This window comes from Corvus hawaiiensis, chromosome 3 (assembly GCF_020740725.1).
Source record: "Corvus hawaiiensis isolate bCorHaw1 chromosome 3, bCorHaw1.pri.cur, whole genome shotgun sequence".
In the NCBI taxonomy this organism is placed as follows: domain Eukaryota; kingdom Metazoa; phylum Chordata; class Aves; order Passeriformes; family Corvidae; genus Corvus; species Corvus hawaiiensis.
This window is the reverse complement of record NC_063215.1, coordinates 3783467-3801598: the sequence shown is the minus strand read 5'-3', so window position 1 is coordinate 3801598 and position 18132 is coordinate 3783467. Positions and strand designations below refer to the sequence as shown.

At 47.7% G+C, this 18132-nt stretch overlaps 1 protein-coding gene across 1 annotated transcript; it reads left to right on the top strand.

The window, feature by feature from the left end:
• Nucleotides 1-612: 612 nt before the first annotated feature.
• On the top strand, nucleotides 613-17392 carry EFHC1 (EF-hand domain containing 1). Its single transcript, XM_048298556.1, has 11 exons — nucleotides 613-729; nucleotides 5676-5897; nucleotides 7470-7757; nucleotides 9465-9614; nucleotides 10677-10869; nucleotides 11098-11318; nucleotides 11979-12119; nucleotides 13270-13483; nucleotides 13796-13943; nucleotides 14750-14954; nucleotides 16884-17392. Exons 1-11 carry the CDS (start codon nucleotides 613-615, stop codon nucleotides 17007-17009), a joined length of 2025 nt encoding a protein of 674 aa, XP_048154513.1. The 3' UTR covers nucleotides 17010-17392.
• The last annotated feature ends 740 nt before the right edge of the window (nucleotides 17393-18132 follow it).

Sequence of the window (18132 nt, the reverse complement as noted above, 5' to 3'; positions counted from 1 at the left end):
TTATATCAGTGCTACATATGAAAAATACACTATTTCACAACTATATACCTTGTTATACATGTATATATACATCATAAACCAGCACAACCACTTATGTTAAAACATTCCAATCGCTCCAGGTATGGATTTGTGGCTTCACAGCCACAAATCACTGTGGGCACTGCACAGGGCAGAGAAAACTCCCCAAAAATAACCCGTCCAGATGCCACCACCCACTTTGGAGGCCAAGATATTTTAATGTGAGGGGGTTCTGAGGGGCTACGAGGGAGATAGGAGGAGCTGTGAGGCAGCTCTGAGGGGGATATGAAAGGCTGTGAGTGGGATACGAGCGGACTATGAGGGGCTGTGAGGGGGAAATCCTTAATAAAACAGGAATAACGCTTTCCACGTCTTTTTTCACGCTCCGGGGGCCGGACTCCCCTCACGGGGGTGGGGGGGGGGGGGGGGCGGTTCGACCCCTCTAAGCCCTCCCCGCTGCCGCGGCGCGCGGCGCTCCCTGCGCAGGCGCAGAGACAGAGGCGCGCAGGGCTCCGCGCATGCGCACCGAGCGCGGGGGGGGTTGCCGTGGAGACGCGTCCGCGGGGCCGGGCCCGGAGCGCCGCCGCCGCCGCCATGAGCTCAGGGCCGGAGCCGGGGCCGCGGACACGGCCGGGGACAGGGACAGGGCTCGGGATCGGACCCGGGCCGGGGCTGCCCTTCCTCCCCGGCTGCGCCATCAAGGACCCCACGGTGAGCGCGCCCGCCCACTGTACCCCTGCCGTACCCCCTTCCCACGGGAGTCCCCCGGCATCAAGGTGGGCTGGCCTAGCAGGTGTCCCCCTCAGAGGTGCCCTCAGAATGGGCCTCTGCACCTCCCCACAGCCGCTCCAGGTGGTAGCTGGTACCCCCTGAAGACACTCTCTGGGAACCTGGTACTCCCTCAGACATTCCTCTAAATCCACGGGAGACTTGGGACCCCTAAACTCGGCAATATTCGTAGAATTGTGGAATAGTTTGGGCTAGAAGACAAATGGTTTGGGTTAGAAGACCTTAAAGACCATCTCATTACACCCCCTGCCATGGGCAGGGACACCTTCCACTAGCCCAGGTTGCTCCAAGCCCTGTCCAGCCTGGCCTTGGACATTTCCAGGGATCCAGGGGCAGCCACAGCTTCTCTGGGCACCCTGGGCCAGGGCCTCCCCACCCTCACAGGGAAGAATTCCTTCCCAATATCCCATCTATCCCTGCCCTCTGGCAGTGGGAAACCATTCCCTGTGTCCTGTGCCTCCAGCCCTTATCCCAAGTCCCTCTCCAGCTCTCCTGGAGCCCCTTTAGGCTCTGGAAGGGGCTCTGAGCTCTCCCTGGATCCTTCTCTTCTCCAGGTGAACACCCCCAGCTCTCCCAGCCTGGCTCCAGAGCAGAGGGGCTCCAGCTCTTGGAGCATCTCCATGGTTTCCTCTGGACTCGCTCCAATGGATCCATGCATTTCTTGTGTTTTGGGTGGGTCCAGACCTGGATGCAGCACTGAAGGTGGGGTTTCACAAGAGCAGAGTAAAGGGAGAGACAATTCCTCCTGGGAACATGTTACCCCCTGAACCCACCCCGAGGGAACCTTGTGTTCCCTCAGACCATCCTCTAACTCCCCCAAGACACCTGGTACCTCCTGAATTCCCCAGATATCCCTGAGACAACTTGATGTCCTTTGAACCCGTGTCCTGGAAACTTCAAACTCACCAGACCCTGGTACCCTGGACATGACCCCCAAAGAACCTGGTGCTCTGTAAACTCACTTGATGCTCCCCAGCAGATTTAATATCCACTAAACTCTCCCCCAGGGACTTGGTGTTTCCCAAAGCCACCAAATACCTGCTGGACTCACTTCTGGGGGATCTGATTGCTCTGTACCTATCTGGTATCCCCTGATCCCACCCACAGCAGACCTGGTACTCCCTAAATTCTTCCAGTGTTATTGAACATTGCAATCTGTTCCCAAGGGACCAAGTATCCCTAAATCAACCTTCAAGGGCACTTGGTGCTTTTAATTTTCTCCCCAAGGAATCCATTATATCATGTACCCATCTTATAACCCTGAATTTGTCCTGATAGCTTTGGAGAGAAAGACGCACACACCCCTGCTCCCCCTCATTTGTGAGCCTCATTTGAAAGTCCAAAAGCTTTTTCCATAACTGCAGAACTACTATCTGCAAACTCACCCCTTTGGATATCCAGTTCCCCTGAATCCATCCAATAATTCCCCCACCAGTTCATGAGATACCCCAAGGGAAATCCCCAAACTCACTTTACAGTCCTGAAACCTGATTCCCTCAGGAAAACTGCTGTTTCTCTGAACCATCTGAGTTTTCCCAAAGCAAAGTGTTCTGCACCTTCAACTCATTCTCATACTGTCCTGAACTGAGTTCCTTAAACTCACCTGATACCTCCTCAACTGGATATACACAGGAGAAGCAATATTGATCAAACCTGGAGCATTCCTCCACTAGGAATTAATCCCCTAAATCAACCCAATATAATTATTTCTTGGACATAATTTATCTGTTAGATAGAAACACCTCGAAGTCACCAGTCTCATTACAATCAACACCTTCCTGATACCCCTTCCTCCAAAGCTCTGATACTTTCAAAACTGCTCTCCTGGTGTTGCCTGGAGAACCGAATCCATGACAGTCTAGGTCTGGAACCTGATAATGTGATGGGAGAACTGGTATCCCACCACAGAACTGGTACCACCACAGCTTCCAGGATCATCCCCAGGGAGTGACACACTCTTAGCTGCTCCCAGGTTCCCTGGAAGAAGAAGTTTCATCCTTATCCTCTGCACCTGATACCTAAATGAGGAAGCAGCCTCTCCTTTTCCCCATCCAATGGTCCAGGCGCTAAGGACCTGATAACCCCAAATCCTCCCGATGTCCTCTTGAGGAAGTGGTACCACAGAGAACCGATGCTTCCATTTATTTCTCTGATATACTAAAACAATCCCATGAAAAGCCAAAAAAGGGGTTGTTTCATGCCTGCTTTGGGCACACTAGGGATTTACAGCCTCCCTGGAGAGCATCTTTAACAGAAAACATTCCTGGCTGCATTCAGCTCCATATGTAAAAATTACTTGTCACAGAATCATGGAATGGTTTGGGTTGGAAGGGACCTTAAAGATCATCTTGTTCCACTCCCCTGCCAGGGGCAGGGACACTTTCCATACACCAGGTTGCTCCAAGCCCCATCCAACCTGGCCTAAATCAGTGACAAATGAGTTCTCCAATAGTAAATAGAGTAAATTACTCATAACACACAATCATGCAGTAATAAAGGTTATCTCAGAGTTACTATCAGATAATAATATTTCCTTGAAATAATTTATAACATCTTGGAAATCTGCAAGTTTCCACTCTATAAAATTGGCATCACAATACTTGTTTTCTCTGTATATGCTGAGAAGTTCTGAACAAAACCTCTGTTCAAATAAAGTGTTGTTACTGCTTATTGCTTACGGGACAGGGGAACAGACACTGGGAGAGGGAATGGTGCTCGTGTGAAGTGTTACAGACTTGGCAAAAAGAAGGACTTCATTCAGTGGAATTTCTTCAGATAAACACTGGCAGCAACTGAGATTAGGAGTTTACATTCTGGGCTTTCCTTTTTAAATTTGCATTGGTCACCTGATCCCGTGAGGTGTTATCTGGCATCCAGGCTCACTTTGGGAGAGCTTATCCACTCATGAGCCTTATGAAGCAATGAGGTGCTTTCTTTAGGCAAATGTGGGCTCTTAAAAGCTTGTACACTTCTGACAAATACTGATACTCCTCAAATTAAAGACAAACTTCCTGGTTTTTCTTGAATATTTTTCCCACAGCTTTCCCTTGGTATTTATTTAACAGAAGGAAGTGACAGTTCTGTGGCAGTTTATAAGATGTTCTGCTAATGTGTCTTCAGACAAATCTTGTTTTCAGCTGTTTTCCTCCATTGCAAGATCTACAGTAGCAATGTAAATAGAAAACGGGGAATTATGTGGAATTCAAGTGGGGCCTTGAAGGTATGATTAGAGGCTTAACCATGAGGGGCGAGGGAGGGGGTGGAGAAGAAGCGATTTGCATGCCTGAGGTTGCACTGACTGCAAGTCTGGGGCTGGAAAAGGAGCTGAAGCTTGGTTCTGTCAGCACTAGAAATGCATACAACTCTGTTTTACTTGGCAAAAGTCGAGAGGTTTTATTATCAAGGACTCATAATTTCCACTGCTTTCTCTGGAGCATTAAGTGTTGAAAGCCCAATGGGACCAGGCAGGCTCTCAGAGTGCAGGTGAGGTACCACGTGTGGTGGAGCTTGCAGCAAGTGGAGTAGTTTGATGTCACTCAAGTCTGACCCTGCTCTTCAGTGGTGAAGAACAGGACTTGCTGACAGAGATCGGGTCCTGTTCATGGCTCTGATCGAATGCAACCCTGGGAGAAGGACTTGGGGCTGCTGATGGATGAGAGGCTGGGACCCAGAAACCCCTGTGCTGGGCTGATCCCCCAGCGTGGGCAGCAGGAGAGGGGGCGATTCTGCCCCTCTGCCCTGCTCAGGTGAGACTCCACCTGCAGAGCTGCCTCCAGCCCTGGGGTCCAACAGCAGAAGGACGTGGAGCTGCTGGAGCAAATCCAGAGGAGGCCCCGGAGATGCTCCAAGGGCTGGAGCCCCTCTGCTCTGGAGCCAGGCTGGGAGAGCTGGGGGTGTTCACCTGGAGAAGAGAAGGATCCAGGGAGACCTCAGAGCCTCTTCCAGTGCCTAAAGAGGCTCCATGAAAGATGGGACAAACTTTTTAGCAGGGCCTGTAGCAATAGGACAAGGGATGATGGTTTTAAACTCAAAGAGGCTTAACTTAGATTAGATGCAAGGAAGAAGTTTTTTACAAAGTGTGGTGAGGCCTGGCACAGGGTGCCCAGAGAAGTTGTGGCTGCTTCATCCCTGCAAGTGTCCAAGGCCAGGTTGGACAGGGCTTGGAGCAACCTGGGACAGTGGAAGGTGTCCCTGCCCATGGCATGGGGTGGAACAAGATAATCTTTAATGTCCTTTCCAACCCAAACTGTTGTATGATTCTATGACTGTGCAGAGAGGTGATAAAACAACTGATGCGCTTTTGTACATTTCATAACTGCAGTTCTGTGAGCATGACATGCCTTGATTTAACCCAGCAAAGAAAATCCTCTATCATGCCCAGGGGAGAATTAAGAAAATAGATAACAATGGAACACACAGAGGGTGCACAACAGTCAAGGCAGCACCATAAGGCAGTAACTGAGGTCTCATGGTGCTCTGTACTGCTGACAAACAGGGTAGGGAACAAAGAGCTGGTGAGATAAATACCAGGGCAGATAAAGTGCTAACACACTGTTCTAGGCATTGAATATGGTGGCAGTCAGGAAATTCAGTGATTTAAGTTCTTCCGGAGTCTGTGGCAGTGCGAGGATCTGAGTTCACTCTTGTGTGTCATACATCCACCACACACTGTTTTTCCACTTCCTCAATCTAAGTGCAAAATGTGATTTTAAATAACTGCTGCAGTAGTTTATAATAAAATGCTGGGCATGTGTGTGGGGGGAGACATTCTTGATATTGCACTCTCTTACTGGGTTATTTTTGTGCTTCCAGTAGCTGTATCTACTAAATTCATGCAGTATTTTGATAGCTGGATTTCCTTCCAACAGAAAACATCTTTTCATCGGTCGCAGACACTGGGCTTCAAAAATGGATATGCCTTTTCCCGGCTGCCAAGAGAGGGGGTTGGCGGGGACACACTCTTTGCAAATCAGCTCTCTCAAGATGAATTAGATGATTTATGCACCAAGGGATCCACACTGACCTATGGGCAAGTCAGGAGGTCTGCACCTTCCAGCTTCACTCCAGCATTCGTGGCTTATGACAAAAAGGTATAAAGAAGCTGATTCCAGGAATATCGCTGGCCAAATTCGGAGACATAAACAGTCAGCTCCAGGGTTCACGGGACTGCGTTACAGCAGTTTTCAGATGCCAGTGCCCTTAGTCAGAGACAGCTGAATCCCAGACTGAAAGAGGCTTTCTTTGCTTGGGAGGAGGATTATAATACGTAAACGATGTAAGACATTCCCTGCAAGTTACACTCGAGCATTTCCAGCAGGCTTTGGAAAAGAGGTTTGATTAGCTCTGGAAATCTCCAGTTTATAAGAGAACCCTGGCAGCCTCTTTGACTGTGGTCCATCTGACTGTGTTGGTCACCACAGCGTGTCACAGCCTGAACTGCTCCATTAGTGCTTCCCGTGTTACATCTTGGTGATCGTATCAGACTGGGAGGTGGCTCTGTGTCTGCTCCGAGCAGTCCTGAGCTGACCCTTGGTTTTCAGGGTGCCAGAGTCCCAGGCTGCAACCCGCAGCCGTGGATGGAGCAGCTGCTGCAGTGGGAGCTGCAGGGCTGGGGAGCTCAGCATGTGCAGGCTGCGCACGCTGCCAGCCCTGCCAGAGCCGTCTGCAGCCAGCCAGCCCTCGGCCCGGCTGTCGCACAGGCTGGGGAACAGATGTGCTCTGTTAATTACTGAGGCTGTTCCTTCAGAGTAATGTAGATGTTGCTGTTTAATCTGTCGGGTTCTTCCTTGCCCCTTCCTTCAAGCTGCAGGAGCAGCAGGGGCCCCAGTGCTGCTGGGGATGTCTCAGTCCCTTGTGGGGCACTTTGCTGACTGGTAGGAACTTGCTGGCTTTATCATCCCTTAATTATCCAGGCCTCTGGGCTGATGTAGGCTGGGTATGCAAGGCCTGATTGGCCACCTACACCTTCTTAGGGGCATTGAATGATCTTGGAGGGAGTATTCCTCCTACTTCTGCCAAGCAGAGGGACTGGCTGATTAGTTCCCTTGTTTCCCGAGCACAAATCAGCTTTTGCTGTCAGTGCTGAATAGATGTGACTTCACATCATGGAAAGGTTTGGTTTGGAAGGGACCTTAAAGATCATCTTGTTCCAGCCTCCCTGTCTGGCAGGGACACCTTCCACTAGACCAGGTTGCTCAGAGCCCCTCCAGCCTGGCCTTAAAATAATGACCTATTCAGATTTTAAAATCCTCAGATGTGGTTGAACTCTTTACTAAAATCTCTTGATAACTTCCCTCAATCAGGACTGTAAAGCTGACACATAAAGAGCCATGTGTGTCAGTAAAGTAGATTACTGCCAGCAGCCAAGCACCTGGCTGTATGTGAAACAGCAGGTGATCAATAAATAGGGAAAAGGCTGTATTTTTACACTTGTCTCATGCACACCAAATTTGCAAAAGGCACATCTTAATAAAAGCCCTCCTGGTGCCTCTGCTGTCACTCACAGATTAGGCCACTGTTGTCTTTGAAGATTTTGTAGAATCTAATCCAGTAATTTTACACCATCAAAGAAAATTACAAATAAATTTTTGGCCTTGATAGACTAATCACAGTGTTCAGTTTGTTTCTTTCTCTCTCCCTTTGTTTTATTGTCCCTTGGGCAGGTTTTGAAGTTTGATGCCTACTTCCAGGAGGAAGTTGCTATCTCTGCAGAGGAGCATTACCGGATCCGCCAAGTGGGCATCTACTACTACCTGGAAGATGACAGCATGTGTGTCATTGAGCCTAAGGTGAAGAACTCAGGTCTGGTTCAAGGCAAACTCATGAGACGCCACCGGGTGCCCAAGAATGAGCAGGGAGATTATTACCACTGGAAGGATCTGAACCTGGGCATTGACCTCACCATGTATGGCAGGACCTACCGCCTGGTCAACTGTGACTCCTTCACCAAGGTGTGTTGTGGGGAGAACACTGACAGAAAGACTCCTGGGAATCACAGGATTTTAATTACCTGTTAGAGTGCAGCAGTTTGCAGCTGTAGCTTTTGTGATATAGGTGCTTGCAGTCTTTCATTTTGCTTTTTGTGTAGTTTTCTTTATTCAGGCCAGCGGGGAGTTCAGGGTATGACATCTGCTGAGGGCAAGTTAACTGCTCAGTGTTTTTGCTCCAGGACTGCTGGGAGTTTATCCTTTGTCCTCAGGGCTTTTTTTTACAATACAAATTCTAAGTTTATGTCTGGCCAGTTTAACTGCTTGGAGTCCAGATGAAACATTGTTCATACATGAAATTAGTGATCCTGACTCTTTTCTGATTTAATATTCCTCCATTAAGAACAGTGGAAGGGAATAAATACAAGCAGTAACTCTGCACACATGCACAGTCGAGCCCTGATCCATGGGTTGAGAATCATGGTATGAACTGACCTTTCTAAGAGAGCTTACTCATTGCCTGCTTTTCTATTTCTGGCTATTTTTGTGCCAGTAAATGAGATAATAACAATCCAATAACAAGAAATAAGAATCACCAGTACACTGGTATCCTGCTAGATCGTCCCCAGTATAATCTCAGCCCTGGTCAGCTCCTATTCTTCCAGGCCAGGGAGCCATTTCCAATAGGTGAGTTACATGCAGTCAACCTGTCCTGGAGGCTTGGAGAGTTTAGACCCAGGCTTTTCCTTGCCAGTTGGCCTCAGTGCCCAGGAATGTTCCCAAGCATGTACAATATATTGGTATAAATGTGGCTGTGGGACCAGCTCTGTTGGAACTGGATGACTGTTAAAGTCAGTTCACATCAAATGAAGAGCTGGTCCTCATGTTAATATTGATGGAAAACATGGAATGAGCTATGTGGGTCTACATCTCAAGACCAACAGTCTATTTATCAGTTACTGACATCTTCTAGACCAGAAAATAGTGAGTCTGAAAGTGTGAACCTGCTTTGTGAGTCTCCAGAGGGATCTCATATTCCTGTGGGAGATGTTTGCACGGGTGCTTCCTGGGCTGAATGGTTTCATGGGCCACTTCCCAAAGCTAAAAAGGGAACAAGTCCCTTGACTTCAGAGGTTGTTTTGGGTGACTGATACAAGTCCACGAGTAACACCCTGGATTTTGTTCATCATCCAAGGTAAGCAAAAAATCCCTTTGTAAACAAGTAGTTTGCACCTTTTCTGTGGGAAAAGTACTCCTGAAAGATGGAACGAAGCTGCCACTGACACATATCCTCGTGCCTGAAGGGTCTTGGTGTGCCTGGTGTGGGTGACACTAACTTACTGTCTGACACAGACCTAAGTTCTTGCAAATTCAGGCTGACTACATCTGTGTTTATACACCAATTTAATCTTTTTCATTTACATAAAAGAGATAACTGACAGTTATCTTCCATTTAAAGCCCTAAGGCCAAGGAGAACTGTGCTCAAGTGACATCTGAGTTAGGATGTTGAGGACAGGACTACTCTGACTAATTGAAGGGTAAGCAAAGCCAAGAAGCAGCTTAAACAAATACATTTATCATCTGCTGTATTTTGCTGTTGCAGTAGAGTTCTCTGTGAGGAATGAACTTGCAGCATTCTGACCTCACTCATTGCAGCCCACTTGTAACCTCTAGTCACCTCTTACCTTCAGAACTCCTGGCAGCACTAACACCTCAGATGGCCTTCCTAGGTGTTCCTGGAGAGCCAAGGAATTGAAGTGAACCCTCCAGAGGAAATGGTTTCGGATCCTTACACAGAACAGCGTCGGACACCTGTGCAAAAACCCATCGTGCCCGCAGGTCCCGACCCCTTCAGGCAGTTTCTGACCTATGACACAAAGGTGAGAGAGCTGGGGATTACCCAAATTATTGTATAATTACCCACATCATACTGGTAAGGCACCTTCAGTCCTGTGTCCTGGTCTGGGCCCTTCACTTTAGGAAAGACATTGAGGGGCTGGAGCATGTCCAGGGAAAGGAACAGAGCTGGGGATGGGGCTGGAGCACCAGGAGTGGCTGAGGGAGCTGGGAAAGGGGCTCAGCCTGGAGAAAAGGAGGCTCAGGGGGGACCTTGTGGCTCTGCACAACTCCCTGACAGGAGGGGACAGCCGGGGGGGTCAGTATCTTCTCCCAGGCAACCAGCAAAAGGACTGGAAATGGCCTCAAGTTCTGCAAAGGAAGGTTTAGGTTGAATTAGGAAGAATTTGTCCACAGAAAGGGTGATTGGAAGGGGCTGCCCAGGGAGGTGGTGGGGTCACCATCCCTGGAGGTGTCCAAGGAATGACTGGATGTGGCACTCAGTGCTCTGGGCTGGGTGACAAGGTGGGGGTCAGTCAGAGGTTGGACTCAGTAATCTTCCAACCTAAAAGATCCTGTGATTACAGTGAATATGTGCTATTGAAACCCAGGTCCTGTGAGTGCCTGCAACCTCACTCATTCTAAATCATCTCAGTCTGCTGAACAGACTCCAGATTTGCTTCTTTCTTGGCATTAGTGAGAAACAAAACCTTTTATGTTTTTTTTCTGGGCTTTGTGCTTCGTAAGCAGCTCCTCTTTGGATTGCAGAGCCTGTGCTCAATATCATCCATTGCTCTCTTGCTTTCTGTTGGGATGAGATAAGCCACCTGCCTCTGGAATTTAGCAGCCAGATGCAGTTCTGTTAGGAATGGTCTTGCTGCATCCACTCCTCTCCTACACCAAAATATTGATTCCAGGTGCCAGAGCAGAAAATTTCAGACAAACACAAATGCCCCTTGCTCTGACTAAATTCTCCCTGTGTCTCTCCTGCCTCTTCAGGAGCTGAACCTTGGGGAACTCCTGAGCATCTCGGTGTGATGAGTTTGATTTCTGTGGCATCAGAAGATGATTCTGATCCATGTTTGCTTCTTTTTTCTCCACCCCAGGTGCTTCGCTTCTATGCCATATGGGATGACACCAACTGTGCCTTTGGTGATCACCATCCTTGTGTCATCCATTACTTCTTGGCAGATGACACAGTGGAGGTTCGGGAAGTCCACAGGAGAAATGATGGGAGAGACCCATTCCCGGTACTGATGAGACGCCAGCGCTTGCCCAAAATCTTTGTGGACAAGAACAGTAAGTTTAGATTGACACATCTGTCTGTGCTAAAGTGTCATTTCATGGACAAAAAAAAGTTATTTAAATGATCACTAAATTCTTTATCGTTTGGGAAACAGTGGCAGGACAGCAGTGCCAACATCTCCCTGGAGCTATTTATACACCTTGCTTTTATATCCCTTTTCACTAGGAAATATTAACATCTCCCTGATTAATTTATTTTCCCTTCTGCTCCCTTGTCCTTAGAGAACTTCCCAAGCTGTGTGCTGGAGATCACTGACCACGAGGTACAAGAGTGGTACTCACCTAAAGATTTTGCTGTTGGCAAAAGTGTCACCCTCCTTGGACGCACCTTCTTAATCTATGATTGTGACAAGTTCACGCAGGACTTTTATCGCGAAAAATATGGCATCACAGACTTCCAGCCAGTGGATGTGAATAAGAAACCAATTGAAAAAGCTCCACAGGTACTGCAAACAATTTCTCAAATGAAGGGAGGAAAGGAAGCAGCTGGTGTAAGCTCTCAGCTTAGTAAGAACCTGTGGGAAACAAGTTCAGCTTAAAGAAAAAAGTAATTTGAAAAAGACAAGGCAAGAATGGCCATAATTAATATAAGAATGGCTGCTCATATACTACAGAACTCTCCCTCACTCTCCAAAACAGTGTTGCCAAGTCCAAACTGCCTACTGGGGATGGTCACAGCCCTTGCTGTGTTACCTCCCAAAATGAGCCCAGGAATGCTTTGGAGTTGTGGCTTAGACGACAGACATGATGGGGATTAGGCTACCAGTGTAACCATTTGATAGCTGAGATCCTGTGCACAGGAATGTTTAGTTGGAACTAGGTGATTTTAAGGTCCTTCTCAACCCAAGCTATTCTATGATTCTTTAACAGAGCCATAACCTCTTTATTCAGAGAAATTACCTGGTTTTCTGAGTTTCAGACTTCCTTAATCCTCTTATATTTTCATGAAGTCCAACACATGGCCAGGCTGGTATCATCTCTACTGGGCAGGATGTCACAGCTCTTGCTACCTGGTGGCAGAATATTTCCTTCCAAATCTGACGCGCTTTGATAAGTCTTGTAAACTTTGTCTTGTTCATGGTTGATACCTCCTCTGGACGCAGGTAATTCCTCCCTATAATGGTTTTGGCATCCCTGAAGACTCTCTTCAGAACTGTCTCAGTCTGTTTCCAAAGCCTCCACGGAAAGATATCATTAAGATGCTGGAGAATAACCTCAAGATCCTACGGTACCAGGTGGCCCTGGTAAGTGCTTTCCTTGGTGGAACAGTGCCAGGAGGATGGGAGAAGCAGCCTGCCCAGACAAGGCTGTTGGCAAATTCTCCTTTGTGCCAGTGAGACTAAGAGCGGTCCCCGAGCCAACACGAGTTGGGGGGATGCCGTGGGGTTATTGTGTGCTTGCTGTGACAATTGGCACCTCACAAAACTAGAAGAAAGAAAACAAGGCCAGAAAGTACAAACCAGACCTGCTACAAACCCACAGCCATTTATGGAAAAACTCCCTCTGCCGCTGCTACATGACAGATGGCCCTGACTGAAGCACTGGGCACTGTGCCTGCCTGCCACCACTGCCACCAGCCAGGGCCTGATGTCTCTGCTGCTGGCTCCAGCACCTGTCCTTCTCCAGGCTGGTCCTGGATGCAGCAGCCAGCAAGGAGCTGTCCTAGCAGAGCAGCCAAGTGTCAGTGTAGAAGGTGGAAAATCCACAGAAATGGTGTTTTCCACCCACAACAGCACCCAGGCCCTGGCCTTCGTGCCAGCTTTCCAGCTGGTTTATGCAAGGAGCCTCTGGCACATCCAGCAGCAGCGATGGCATTTCCTGTGCTGCCTGGTGCCTGCCCTCTCCAAACATTCCAGGTGAATAAGGGCTGGTTTCTTTTCCCTATTGTGCAGGAGTTCCCTAAAGGTCACAGCTGAGGAGTTAAGATCCACTTAGCTTTAAACTAAGTAAGTAAACCCACTGGTGTGTCAGGGGAGTGACTTCCTGTGACTAAGAGCTGAAGCAGCACCAGCCTCTCTCAGGCACTCAGCATAATGAAAAATGTAATTTTCAATCTGAATTTTACAACCACTCCGGGATGAATCATTCCATATAGGATATTCCTTTCTCTTGGATTACTCAGGCTGTGGAAACACTGAATATATTTGGTAACTTCAGCCCAGATTCTGCTTCAGTGGCTTGAGTAAAGCGAGTAACCTTTGAAATTCCGATCCTTAGTGCTGTCTAGGGCTTTGTGACATTATGTCAGCACACCAAGTGCTTTGTTTAGTCACCTATTAAAAAAATCTCTGGGCTCTGGGTGCTTATGAGTGGGTTACTAGGTACTCCTAAGTACCCCAGGAAAAAAAAACCTGGTTCAAATGCTCTGTTCCAAACCCACTACCTTTCCTCTAGGAATCACCAGTGCCTGAGGACAAAAACCGTTGTTTCATCCTCTCTTATTTCCTCTCTGATGACACGATTGGCATCTATGAACCTCCAGTCAGAAACTCTGGCATCCCTGGAGGGAAATACTTAAAAAGAACCAGAGTTACCAAGCCAGGGTCTACTCCTGAGAATCCCATATACTATGAGCCCTCTGACTTCACCATCGGTTCTACAGTGGAAGGTAAAATCCAGCCTGGATTTATAACTCTCTGCTCTGAGATGTCATTTATTGCACGGACAGTGTGTATCCCCTCACTTGAAAGATCTGCTGCTTCTGGGTCTCGTCACATTTGAGTTTCCAGATCAGCAGCTGGTGTACATTGATACAACTATGTTACTGTCAGTGTCTGAACCTTTGAATCAGTGAAACAAGTAGCAGAGCTGGCTCAAAGCTGAGCCCAGCCACAGGGGAGGAATCCTGCTTCCTCCTGGGTGAAGAAATCATTTTAACCCATGCTAAAACACAGGTAACACTTTAATGCTTCTTCCCCAGTGTTTGGCCACAGGTTTGTCATCACTGACGCTGATGAATATGTGCTGAATTATTTGGAGAGAAATGCAGAGAGTTTCCCTGCAGCAACACTGCAATCCATCAGGGACCATTTCCACCCACGGCAGGTGGTAGTGGAGACTGCCAGCAGGTAGGCTACAAAGAAGGGGGTGGTGGGGCTGAATAAGACTCAGGATTGACTGCTAACGCATTTTCACCAGCCTCCCTGGGCTCCAGCCTCCTGCTCTGCTGGTGGTTCAGCTCCAAGAGGCTGTGTTTGGCACATTCAGAGGGTGTGAAATGTGTAAAGTAAAATGTCGTGGCTGCTGCTGGCCCCAAAACCTCGTGGGACAGCTCTGGCTCAGCAGCAGAGGCAGAGAAGTGGTCACAGCACCAAGCCTGAGTTCAAGAAGTGTTTGGACTTTCAGCCAATCACAGATCACAAAATGGTTTGGGTTGGAAGGACTTTAAAGATCATCTCATTCCAGCCCCTGCCATGGGCAGGAGCACCTTCCACCAGACCAGGTTGCTCCAAGCCCTGTCCAACCTGATCTTAAACACTTCCAGGGATGGGGGACACATCTTTTCCCAAGAGGCATCAGTTCACTGTAACAGATGCTGCCAACTTGAGCTGCTGGATGGTTACAGGTTCAGCAGGTGGTAGGGGGAGTCTTTTTTTGGGCATTTGTTCCTTCTTTGCTTATCAGCTCATCAGAGCCTAGACCACATCTTCCTTTTTAGCTGTCTGGACCCAGTTTGTGTGATGCAGTAACAACCCTGTTACCTCAGAACATGGTTTGGAGGCACTTATGTCATGGCTCTGGTTGAAACTCAAGTTTCCCACAGTTTCTGACACTGTGGAGCACACAAGGAAATGCTCCTTGTTCACACAAGTGTCACAGCCAGACTGCCAGAATGAGTTTTTACATTAAATCCTGTTATTCCTTCCTTCTGCAGTGGCTTCCCCAAGAAGGACCTGGATGATTTAATTGTAGAGGTTCAGAAAGAGCTGAAGCTCCACCACGAGCCCTTCAACACCAGGAAGTTTCATGAGGCATTTCATCATTTTGACACAGAAGGCTCTGGCTTCCTGGATAAAACAAGATTTTTAAATGTTTGTGACAGGTTCCATGTGCCAACCAGCACCATTCTTCTTAAAAAGGTCAGATGGAAGGAAGGGGTGCTGTGCATGTGGAATTCCCCTCCCGTAGCTCTTCCAAAAGATCTCTAAAAACCAACCCTAACCAGCTGCTCTAGCCTACGAAGGGGAACAACTTCAAGAAAAGAGCAAGAGAGGCCCAGTTCAGAAAAATTTCTGAGCCTGTGTCTTAGAGGAGATAATAATTGCTGTCCTCTAAGGAAAGGGAAGAGATGTTATCCAGGTTTCCCCCTGTGTTTGGCTGCACTGTTATGTGTGAGAATTCCTGCTGGTTCAGGTCTTGGATGAGTAGAAGAGGTTGTATAACATGATAAAGGTCAGGAATCATGATAGAGATCAGGGACAGGCTCCTGCAGAGCTTGGAGTGTCTGTGATGGCTTAAGCACAGCTGGGATTGAGTAGAGGTGACATAAAACAATAATAATAATAATAATAATAATAATGATAATCAAAAGATAAGTTAGAATCATAAGCCCCTGGCTAACACTTGCTGGGCACTATGAACAACAAACAGCACATGGAGATCGCAGTCTGCACAGCAGAAAATGTGAGGGAAACTGAGGGAAAAATTCCTGCAGTGAGGATGGAGGAGGATCCTTTCAGGAATATGACTGGCAAGGATGTTTCCTCAGCATCATATGACTGGCAGTAGATTAGTGGCCAATAAAGGGGGACTCAGACTTTAGAGAAATCTCAAATGCAGAGGGAGTATTTCTTTGGCTAAAATAAAGCAGCCAACTGTGAGCATCACAGCCATGGTTAGAAAAGTGCAGGGGCAGGGGGTTTGTGTCTCAGAATGTGGGATGAATGAAGGCCCTGACCAGCACCCAGGGCTTTGCTGTACCAGAGTTCATCAGAGCTCACTCTGTCCTGAGGAATTTATGGAGTGGTGACAGTCCCTGTCCACTCTGAGAATGGGAGAGAAGTAACATTCCTAAAATTATGTGGAGAACCTGTGACAATTGAAGCTAAACTCCCAAGTTTGAGCCCCAGTCTAGGACCTATGCACTAAAAACATCCATCTTCTCTCCTGAAATCTTAATCCCAGTGTTCCCAGAGCCCTGGGAAGCGTGGCAGGGCTATAAATTAAACATAGGGCAGAGAGTTCACTGCTTGGAGAGGAGCACAGCTGTCAGTCACAGGGCAAACCCCAGTGAATCTGTCTCCAGGCGACAAGGGGAAGAAGAATCCTTTCAAGGAATTTTGATATTAGGCCTTTTCCATCTCGCTGGGTGTCAGAAGGAGATTAGTTATGCAATTAAAGAAACAAAAGCCTTCTTTCTTCCCCTGAAGCACACAAAGGCTGTGGCTCTGTAACACAATGCAGGGTCAGGCACGGGACACCAGAACTGGTTCATTAGTGGGGCTGTCACCGAGCTCAATTATCTGTGTCTCCCCTTTATGCCATGTGTGCACAGCAGAGTGACACCAGGGGACAGTAACTGTTCACATACAGTGCCCCCACCCCACTTTTGGGCAGGGATTTCTGCAAGATTTCCTGTGCCCATCTCAGTCTGTGGCCATGCTTTGTATTTTTGTGGCTCTGTTGCCACTCTGGTGAGGCCCAGAAGGAAAGCAGGATTGAACTCAAACATTAAAACTCTTCTCCTTGCATAGATTAGTGTGATCTATAGGCATTCAGGGTTGGACTTGAACCTTTAGAGCATCAAGTTGAACCCTTAAATAGTTGGACTCGATGATCTAAAGGTTGGACTTGATGATCTTGCAGGCCTTTTCCACCCTTAATGGTTCTATAATTCTAAGTTTACCTGTGATTCAGGACTACCAGGATGGGGGAATCCACATGGGGGAATAAGATCTCCTGCTCTGTCACACAAGGAGTACCTCTGGGCACTCTCCCCCAAAAACAACCCCAATTTTGCAGCTTTTTCCAACTCTTTATGGTGTTTGCTGTGTTTTTTGTCCCCACAGCTGATTGACTACTGTTCCTGTGGAGAAGACAAGGTAAACTACCGTGACTTCCTTCTAGCCTTCCCTAGTAATCTTTTCCCAGAAGCCGAAGGACAGGACCAGCAATTGAATTCTCAGCTGACTTGAAGACGTACTTCAAAAAGGATGTTCCTGTTTTCACTCTTGCTTCACTCTCTCACCCTTTCACAGACCCAGCTGATTCCACCCTCACTTTAACTTTTTTTCCCTTCCTAACTTCTCCCTGCCCTTTTAGCCACCAAAAACTCAATCTCACAACTGCTGGATGTTGAAATGAAATTTAAAGGAGGAAAAAAAAAAATTCTGAGAACCAAGGTCAGGTTCTTCTGTTGTTTTCTCAACCTTTTAGTGCAGTACTTTAGAGAGCTAAAGCTCTCTGGAGCCTGGAGTGAAAACCACTCCAGGTTTCTCTCAGATGGGCCTTTCACGTTCAAGTAGTGAGGACTGCCAATTTAAATTGTTATTAAAATTGCAATAAAAATGTAGTTGCTATAAAAGTGTTAAAAAGTCTGTTTTAAATAGAATGGTGGAATAGCTAAGTGGGAGGGAAACCCACAAAGTGTGATTCTAGGTCTACTCAAAATCGGGTGGCGAGTTCAGTTACCTGGAGGTAACAGGGGTCTGGGCACAAACCTGCTGACAGCAGCTCTGCATTTTTTAACAAAAAGTTAAAGGGGGAATGGTTTTAGGACTGAGATCCCATCTAAACCCACCTTACCCACTTGTCATCTCACCTGACAGGTCTCCAAGGAAAAGGGAACACAGGCAGTTGGCATAGCAATGAAGTTATGACACTCGTGCTCCTCTCAGAGCCACATTACTCATCTCCCCATGAAGGTAACGTGGCAGGAGCCTTCTCACCCCAAGTGACACCTGCCAGGTGTTGCCATGGAGCACTTACAAAAGGCAGCTGTCATGCACACAGAGAACAAAGCTCTTTGGAACAAAATGCTGCTTTAAGTCAGCTTTTGTGCTGTGAATTCCCACTTCCCCTCAGACAGCTGAGAGTCTCCACGTGCCAGCTCCCTCCTGTCTCCCTTTGTGTGGAAAGGTCACTGCTCTTCCCTTCTGGGCCTGTTTTCTGCTGCTGCTCACCCTGACCAAGGATCACTCCAGGGATCTCTGGTCCACCTCGGATTTCAAGAGACCAAGAACTTACAGATGAAATTACTGGAGCTGTAGAAAGTCAGAAACTATTTTCTGCCCAGGCTACAAAACCGTACCCTAACCC

Bases quoted from the DNA above. Each gene is read 5' to 3' on its own strand.
- EFHC1 (XM_048298556.1), top strand. From the start codon at position 613: ATGAGCTCAGGGCCGGAGCCGGGGCCGCGGACACGGCCGGGGACAGGG. The intron at 9,615-10,676 runs GTGAGAGAGCTG...TCTCCACCCCAG, and splicing joins TTCTGACCTATGACACAAAG to GTGCTTCGCTTCTATGCCAT. The intron at 10,870-11,097 runs GTAAGTTTAGAT...CCTTGTCCTTAG, and splicing joins AATCTTTGTGGACAAGAACA to AGAACTTCCCAAGCTGTGTG.